Source organism: Mandrillus leucophaeus, unplaced genomic scaffold, assembly GCF_000951045.1.
Source record: "Mandrillus leucophaeus isolate KB7577 unplaced genomic scaffold, Mleu.le_1.0 Scaffold291, whole genome shotgun sequence".
Classification (NCBI taxonomy): Eukaryota; Metazoa; Chordata; class Mammalia; order Primates; family Cercopithecidae; genus Mandrillus; species Mandrillus leucophaeus.
The window spans coordinates 1,330,157-1,338,642 of NW_012103043.1; the positions used below are offsets into that span (position 1 = coordinate 1,330,157).

At 63.9% G+C, this 8,486-nt stretch overlaps 2 protein-coding genes across 4 annotated transcripts in view; one reads left to right on the forward strand and one right to left on the reverse strand.

Annotated features, from left to right (window-relative positions):
* ZDHHC8 (zinc finger, DHHC-type containing 8) overlaps window positions 1-4,568 on the forward strand; it is a 9,353-nt gene extending 4,785 nt beyond the window's left edge. The window contains exon 10 of one of the 2 annotated variants that reach the window (XM_011986049.1): window positions 3,586-4,568. In XM_011986049.1, the coding sequence (XP_011841439.1) occupies window positions 3,586-3,796 (211 nt within the window). In that variant the 3' untranslated portion in view covers window positions 3,797-4,568. Of the gene's footprint in view, window positions 1-1,766; window positions 2,557-3,585 lie in introns of those variants that run through there. The other variant, XM_011986050.1, reaches the window with a different exon arrangement.
* A 414-nt stretch (window positions 4,569-4,982) lies between these two features.
* LOC105543874 lies at window positions 4,983-6,800 on the reverse strand. 2 transcript variants are annotated; one of them, XM_011986052.1, is made up of 8 exons: window positions 6,699-6,800; window positions 6,511-6,615; window positions 6,287-6,343; window positions 6,145-6,204; window positions 5,977-6,041; window positions 5,752-5,809; window positions 5,441-5,490; window positions 4,983-5,366 (listed from the first exon to the last, which is right to left on the reverse strand). In XM_011986052.1, the coding sequence occupies exons 3-8, from the start codon at window positions 6,299-6,301 to the stop codon at window positions 5,180-5,182; spliced, it is 435 nt and encodes a 144-aa protein (XP_011841442.1). In that variant the 5' UTR covers window positions 6,302-6,343; window positions 6,511-6,615; window positions 6,699-6,800; the 3' UTR covers window positions 4,983-5,179. The 2 variants fall into 2 exon arrangements, with proteins under 2 accessions (XP_011841442.1, XP_011841441.1); XM_011986051.1 differs by lacking the exons at window positions 6,511-6,615; window positions 6,699-6,800 and adding an exon at window positions 6,467-6,508 and having other exon boundaries at window positions 6,287-6,417.
* Between the last annotated feature and the right edge of the window lie 1,686 nt (window positions 6,801-8,486).

Sequence of the window (8,486 nt, forward strand, 5' to 3'; positions counted from 1 at the left end):
GAGAGCCCAGCCCAGCCCAGGCCACTTGGCCACAAAGGGGCTGAGGGCACAGCAGTCCATCCAGCCCTGAGCAGACCTCCCCTACCCCACAGCGTGGGAGTCTGTTCAGCTTTTGTGGAGTTGGGGAGGAGGCTGCCATTGGCAGTGATGAATGGGGAGCCTGAGACCTAGAAGTGGGCAGCATTGCAGCCAGGCAGGGATCGCAGCCCTGGGACAAAGGGCTCTCGCCTCAAGAAGGTTTAAGCGGCAAGGGTGGAGCTACTGTTGGTCAGCGCTGGTGGGCAGGAGGGCAGCCCCTCGTTTTCCTGAGAGAGAGCAGCGGGTGGGCTTCCTGGCACAGGGCAGCTGTCCAGCCATCTGCAGGGCCCCTCTTGGCTGGGCACTCATAGGTCATCCCAGGGGCCTGAGTTTTTCTCTGGGGTCGGGACAGGGAGGATGCGCCTCGCCCTGCCTTGAAGGCCCTGGCTAGCCCGTGTGGCCCAGCTCTGAGGATGTCCTGGGCACGCTCTGGGGACAGGGTATGAGAATTTGTGTCCTCATCCCAACAACTCGTTCCCCCAGAGCTGGCGTAGACCCAGCATGTGGGAGGCCGTGGGGGCTTTCTCCTTGGGGCCGGTGTCATGCGGCAGCCTGGGCCTCCTTTAGGCTGTGGCTCTGGCTTCCTGGGTCACCTGTCCACCTGGGCCTCTCCTGGACCTGCTTTGCTGCATCTCTAGGAGGCTGGGGCTGAGGACATTACGTAGCCGCAGAATGTGCCACCCTGGGTGACCGGTCCCTGGCCCTCCCTGTGGGACATAGGTTCTAGGAAGCAGGGGTTTCCCTGCTCGTAGGTGGGGAAACTGAGGATTGGATAAAGCAGGCTGGCTCCAGGCAACCAGCAGGTTGGTAACTGAGACAGCGGGGTCAGCTGGCGCGCAGGCCCAGGCCCAGGTAGGAGAACTGCACACCTGCTGGGGCCAGGACCCAGGCCGTGGTGCATGGTGTCCTCATGGTGTCTGTCGCCCGGTCCAGGCCTGGAAACCTCAAGCACAGGCTCAGCTGTTTCCTGTCAGCAGATGCGTCCCCAGGGGGAGAGCCCAGCCCAGCCCAGGCCACTTGGCCACAAAGGGGCTGAGGGCACAGCAGTCCATCCAGCCCTGAGCAGACCTCCCCTACCCCACAGCGTGGGAGTCTGTTCAGCTTTTGTGGAGTTGGGGAGGAGGCTGCCATTGGCAGTGATGAATGGGGAGCCTGAGACCTAGAAGTGGGCAGCATTGCAGCCAGGCAGGGATCGCAGCCCTGGGACAAAGGGCTCTCGCCTCAAGAAGGTTTAAGCGGCAAGGGTGGAGCTACTGTTGGTCAGCGCTGGTGGGCAGGAGGGCAGCCCCTCGTTTTCCTGAGAGAGAGCAGGAATGAGGCCAGGCAGAGTGACCAGGCTCCCAGTGCAGGGCAGGGCAGGGGCTCCGGTCACTGTCCACCTGGCTGCCCCATGCTCTCTGGGGCCAGTGCTGCCTAGGAGGGACCCAGGGGCCCGGGAGGGTGGTGGCAGTTGTGACATCTGTCTGTCCTGTGACGGCACAGCCACTCCCCAGGCAGGCTCTGCATCTCCCGCCTGCTTTCCAGGTGAACCCTCCGAGCCCAGAGGGCAGGGACTGCCTGGGGCCCCACGACCCGGCTACACTAGTCCACGTCTGCGTCGTCTCTGTCCTGCTGCCTCCTCTGTCCTCTGTCCCCATGTGTTCCTGTGTTCACCGTGTGCATGCGTGTATGTGCTTGTTTTGATGCAGGGACCACCCTCAGCTGAAGACTCCCCCAAGTAAGCTTAATGGGCAGTCCCCGGGCCTGGCCCGGCTGGGACCTGCCACCGGCCCCTCAGGGCCCTCTGCCAGCCCTACGAGGCACACGCTGGTTAAGAAGGTATCCGGCGTGGGTGGGACCACGTACGAGATCTCGGTGTGAGGACTGACTGCCACCCATCTGCCGTGGTGCCATGGGGACCAGGACCCCGCAGCGTGCTCCCCCCCACCGACTTCTCTGCCCCAGGGACAGAGAACCACCCCAACCTGGTGTGGACCCATCAGCAGGAGAGAGTGCCACGCCTCCACAACTTGCCCCAAGCGCTCTGCCTGCCCGTCCACTCATCTGCCCATGGGGAAGTCGGCTCACTGGGCCAAGGGCCACTGGGCTGTTCTGTGTCTGGGCCCGTCCCATGGCTGGGGCAGTGAGGGGCCCCAGTCAGCCTCTTTGGGGCACCCTCTCTCAGCCAAGCTTGGCCCACTCCCATCACCCATGCACCCCAGATCATCGCCAGGCCAGCCCCCAACGGCCCCCTTACGGACGGGTCCCAGAGATGGACAGAGGCATCCAGAGCCCCCACCTTCCTTCCAACACAGCCTGTGGGCTCCAGGACCGAGTGTCCCCCACCAGGCTACTCCTAACTAACGCGTTGCCTTTCATGGACCCCGCTGGAAGCTTGTAGCTTGGCAAGGCCAGTGCTTCTGCCCTGGCCTGCTCTGGGTGGTGGTGGATAGGTGGACAGACGGCCAGCCAGCCAGCTGTGGCAGGGGGCCCGGCTCCATGTGTCCTGTGTTGCCCGGCGGGCGGGCTTGTGTCCCGTGTCTGTGTGCTGTGCTGCCGCACCGTGTCTGATGTGTCAGTGCTCCGGCCGCCGCTGTCCCTTTCATCAAAGCCTTAACCTTTGCTTCATGCTCTTGTGGGAGGCGACGGGGGGCAGGCGGGAGCAGGCACGGGGGTGATGCTGCCACAGGGGGCCAGTGACACCCAGAGCCCCCTCCCCAGCCCTCAGGCCCTCCCTGCCAAACTGGAGAATCCCTGCCCCAAGGCATGCCACGTCCCCAGCCCTGGCCTGGCTGCGGTGCTTGCGCCGCGGGAAAGCACACTGGGGAGGGGTCTGTGCTTCCTTTGGTGTCAGGGACCTGAGAGTAAGCACACGACAGCGTCCGCTTGCGTTGTGTCTGTTTTATGTTTTTATATCTACATCTATATATCTATAATTTTATTAAAAAAAAGAAAAAGAGTTATTTGGATTCTTTCCTTGGGCAAGGCCAGGGCTGTTGCTGCAGGACACCCAGGTTAGGGGAAGGCAGGGGCCAGGCCCCAGAAGAGGGGGTGGCTGCTGTCTGGTGTGCAGGGGTAGGTGGGTTCCTCGGGGGCATTTCTGCTGACTTGGGCCAACTCAGAGGCCTGCGAGGAGGGGGCAGCCAATGGTCTGTGGCTGGGAAGTGTGAGGGTCTCTCGCCTTGGGTCTGCGTCAGTTCTGGCAGTGACAGGGTGTTTACGGGAAAGATTTGGGTCTGCCGCTACCCACAGGGGAATCCCAGGAACCCAAGTGCTTGGGGAGATGAAATGGGGATGCATAGGGGCCACCTGCTGGCTCAGGGCCCTGTGGGGGCTGCTGAACCTGTTGGAACTCTCCTGCCTGCCAAATCCCAGGGGCAGGGTTGAGGGAGTGTGAGGGATGCGCAGCTGTTCGGGGCTGAGACAGCCTGGGCTGGGGCTGTCCAGCGCGGGAGGCGTGCGGGCTGTAGGGCCCTGAAGCTGACCTCCACCTTTCTGCTTCTCTCTCATGGACGCCGCGGCCCACAGGGGGCGGATTGGCACCTGCACCCGTGGATGGGGGCGGCGTGGCCAGCCTTGGGTGCCTCCTGGGCTGCACCTGTGCCACCTTGGCCGCCCAGAGGACCGCCCACCACTGCGGGCCCCCTGGAGCCCGGCCGCCGGGGCAGCCCCACGCGGGGCTATGTGCCGCCTGCACTTGGCTGCCTCCAGTCTTTTCCCCAGCCTCTCCGGGCCCTAGCAGGATGACAAGTAGGCAGCTCTGGGGCCCGGGACAGCCCAGCTGGGGACCCAGGAGGTCAGACTACCATGGACCCTCGGGCAGGGCTGGGGGTGGGCTGGGCTCTCTGCTCCACCAGCCACAGCTTGACAGACTCCCAGCCTGCCAGGGCCCGAGACCCTGTGTCCACATGACCTCAGGAAGTCCCTCACCTGCTGCAGGGGGTCCAGCACCCCACAGGGGGCAGCCCCAGAGCTGTGGGGACCAGCACGACCTTTGCCCAGCCTCCCTGTCCAACCAAGCACTTTAGACTAAGCCACTTCCTCCTCGGGGAGCCCAGGCCTCCGTGGGTTGGGCTGGGTTGGGGGGGTCTCAGGTTGCCCCCGAAGGTCTCTGCACTCCTCCTGCCCTTCCCCTGACACATGAACAGATGCCTTAACTTCGTGGAGCTGCCAGCCTGGTGAGCCACTGGCCCCTGCCTGCCACCAAGGTCCTATAGTCATGGCCAGCTCTGCCTGGGCCCCACTGGGGCTGCCTGCACCCAGAGACGATGCTGCTGGGAGGTCAGAGGGCCCGAGGCCCAAGCCCTGTGTCCTCCAGCAGTGGTACGGCCTACAGCAGGGTGGCACTCCGGCCAGCCCTTCTCCGGCACAGGGTCCCGGTCCCTGGGTGCACCCTGGGCTGCGGCTCTATTTCTCCCCTTTGGGGACGAGAAAGCCGCAAAACTCTTCTCTGTTGTTCTTAAGGGCACCCCTGCTAATTAATTCCCCAAATAAAATGTTTGGTGTTGATCTCCACAGCTCTGTCTACCAGTGTGGCCCCCTGTACCGGACAGGGCCCTGGGTTGGGGAGGTGACAGGAGCTGGGCAGGGCGGGTGGCGGCTAGGCAGGGAGGGGAGTTGCATGAGGGGCATGAGGTCAGTGGATCAGCAGGGTCAGCACTGAAAACCTGACCTTTGAGGTCTCCGGGAAGGCCTGGCCCAGGGGGCAAGACCTGAGGATCTCCCGGTCCTCACTGCTGTTGCCTTTCAGCGGAGACCTTCCTAAGACGCCTTAGGAGTCAGAGCCCTGTGCAGAGGGGCTGCCTTCTGGATGGCAGGTGGGATGTGGGGTGGGAAGCCAGCCCTGAGGCTGGGGTCTCCACCCTGACGGACCCTCGCTGCTGGGTCACCCGGTGTCCCTCCCCCAATTTCCACAGAGACATGCTCACCGGCCACATATGTCATGACTCTATGTCCAGCCACAGGCCCAGCCCTCAGGACAGACCCCGCCTCCACCCTTCTCTGCAGCTCCTGGCAGGGACGGTGCACAGTGGTGCTATGTGCAGGGGGCCGGCGCGGCCACTGGGCATCCGGGGCAGTGCTGGTCGCCTGGCCTCCTCGCTGGGGCCGTTGGGCTTCCGGCCTAGAAGGGCAGGAAGCCGTCCACCTCGAGGCGCAGGAAGGGGTCCAGCAGGGCCCGGAGCTTCCAGACGGTGGCACGGCTCAGCAGGGGCGGCACCAGCCCCTCGAAGGGCGTGGGGTTCACCACGTACACGTAGGCAGCAGTCCAGACCAGCAAGGTGCCCAGCAGCAGCCTCAGGGTCAGCAGCCTGCGGGCGGCGGTGGTCAGGGGCAGGGGCGCGCGGGGGGCCTGGGGGCTGGTCTCTGCCGCGCAGTCACCTACCAGAGCTGGCCTGCCAGGCTCTTGGAGCTTCCCAGCTTTGGCCTCCCTTTCTGTCGGGGAGGGGCTGGATCAGAGCCCACCCCGAGGGTCCAGGCTGAGGGCAGGGATCCCTGGCTTTGGGAAACCCTCCTCAGACAGGGGTCCCCCCACCGCAACCCCGGCCCCTTCCTTCTGGACAGGCTCCTGCAGCCTCTTTTCGGATGCCCCCGCCCTGGGCCGCCCTCCTGGAGCCCATTTCTCCCCCTCGCCCAAGTAGGGCCCTGGGTGGGGAGGCTGGTGTCCAGACCCAGAGTGGGGCGTGGGGGGCTCACTGCCATGCTCACCATCTGCTGCTCCTTCCTGGCTCGAGTGCGGCACTGGGCCCGCTCCCTGCAGGGGCCTCACGGTCAGGATCGCATGCCCTCCACCCCCAGCCTGGCACCCACCCCCTGTCTCGGTGCTATGGAGGTCGGGGGTCAAGGATGGGTCTGCCCTGTCCTGACCAGGACCCCTTCCGAGACCTTGCTCAGCCGGCCTGGCACCTGCGCCCTCGTCACCTGAGTATCTCCAGCTGGATATCCTCCATCTGGTCCAGCACACCCCGGATGTCCTTCTTGAGGTTCTGGGGGCCAGAGGAGGTAAGCACAGCAGGCCCCGGCCCCACCCTCCCCGGTCTCTCGCCTGTCCGGCCCTGTCCTTCCGGGTGCTGTCCTGTGGGGACCTACCAGGAGGCCGGTGGCCTGGTTGTTCAGGGCCATGTGCATCTCAGCCACGCTGTCCCACACCTGGGGGGAGTGGGGTCACGCCTGAGGAGCAAGACCCACTGGGTGGGCCCCCAGCATCCCTCCCCCTCAGCCAGGCGGGCACCTCTGTGATGACCATCTTCTTCCTCTCAAAGCACAGGCGGATCTGCTGCAGCTCGTTCTGAGGGTGGGGCCAAGGGTGGGCTTGGGCGGCATCAGCAGGGTGGCCGGTACCTCCCTGCCGGGCCCACCGGCCTGCTGCACGAGGGTTCCTCCCCCACAGCCCTCCCCCAGGCCCACCGGCCTGCTGCACGAAGGTTCCTCCCCACTGAACCCCCCCAGGCCCACCTGGGACTGCTGCACGAAAGCCTCTTGCTCCTGGCACAGCTCCCGCCGCAGCAGCTGCAGAGGTGCCCTGTTCCCCAAGGGCTGCGTGCCAGCTGGGTCAGGGGGCTGTGGGAGAGCCCCCAGATCAGCTCCAAAGCTGTGGGCTAGTGGGGCGTTGGCTGCATGGGGTCCCTGGGCCCTGTACTTACCCAGGCCAGAGCAGTGCAGCTTGAGTGTTCGGGACACAGGGGCAGGAACTGCTGCCCCGGCCCTAGGAGGGCCCCCAGCTGCTCTCGAAGGTCCTGGTTCTGCCTTTTCTGGGGTTGGGGGCAGAGAGAGGGGACTGCCTGTTATGGCCGCTCCTGGGGCTGGGGCTGGGGCAGGGGTACCAGGCGGTGGGTGGGGTGCTCACCAGGCTGTGGTTCTCCTGCTCTAGCTGCAGGAAGGACTGTTCTGCAGAGCCCAGCGGCTCTGCAGAGGCCAGGGCCCCTCCCTCTGGTGACAGGGGTGGGCATGGGCAGGGTCTGGGCTCTGAACCAGTGGATTCCCCCTGCCTGGGAGCCCCCTGGTTCGACCCTGGGTGCAGGGGCCAGCCCCACCCAAGCCCTGGCTCCACGTCTCCTTGTCTCGGCCCCTCAGGGTCTCTCGCTCTCTGCTCCTGGCTGGACAGAAAGAGCCCAGGAGCCTCGCCCTCCACTCTGGCCCCCCTGCCCCCTGCCCCTGGGACTGGGAAAGGTCTCTGGGACTGCACTGAGTGAGCAGAGGAGATGGGGCCCAGGCAGGGCCACCCTGCAAATCCCTGGCAGGGCTGGTCCAGGCATTCTCCATGGCTGCTGGAGGCTGGGGCTGGGGGACACTGGGGGTGGGGGTGGCCACAGGGGCCCAAAGTTTTCAGCCCCTCCATCCCTCCCTGCAACCCCTTCCTGACCCCAGGTCCAGGCTCTGGCCTGGCCCAACCTGCCACCCTCTTACTGAGGGCTCTGGGTGACCCATTGGCTCCCAGGCTGCCCCAGGCAACAGTCACAAAGGCCTGGGTGCAGCCAGGGAGGTCACAATGGGCCCCTCTCACCTGGTTCTGAAGTTGTCCCGCCTGATGACCTCACTGCCTCTGACCCACCGACCCACGATGCGAGTTTTTTTCTTTCTTTTTATGGGAAGGGGCCTTGCTCTGTCACCCAGGCTGGAGCGCAGTGACACAATGATGTCTCATTGCAGCCTCCAATTCCTGGGCTCAGGCAATCCTCCCACCTCAGCCTCCCAAGTAGCTAGGACTACAGGTGTGTGCAACCATGCCCGGCTAATTTTTAAATTTTTTTGTAGAGATGGGGGCCTCACTGTGTTGCCCAGGCTGGTCTCAAACTCCTGGCCTCAAGCAATCCTCTTGCCTCAGCGTCTGAAAATGTTGGAATTACGGACGTGAGCCACTGCACCCAGCCTGGTTATTTTTCTTAAGATGTAAAACAGATAATACACACACACACACACACACACACACTCTCACACACAGTGTGGATTCAAAAAATATCAAACAATAAAAATGGTGTCCAAGACTTTCCCACCGGACAGGAGCCTCCTCTTTAAGCTCCTGGAGGTGGGCTGCCATCCCCTGCCCCTCGTTCCCACTGAAGAGGTCATCCTGTAGCCCAGCTTTTCTTTTCACCTAATGTATCCCTGAGGTTTTAAAACATTCTTTTCTAGCTATGTATTGAACACTTACTTTATGCCAGATACAGTGCATGCCATTGTTACCCTCTGTTTACGGGTGCGGAAGCTGAAGCAGGAAGCCCTTTAGTCACCTGCCGAAGGCCACGCTGTTACCGGTGGGACAGGATTTGGGCGGCTGAAGAGCACTCATGCAACCGTGGGGCCGGATTCACGCCCCAGGCCCGTTCCCTCCTGCTCCCTGGTGCTCCTCACGCCATCGGCCCCGCTGCCCCTCACTGCCCCTGAGTCCCAGTGCCTGTGTCTTCCTTCTTGAACCCCTCAGCCCTCAGGTA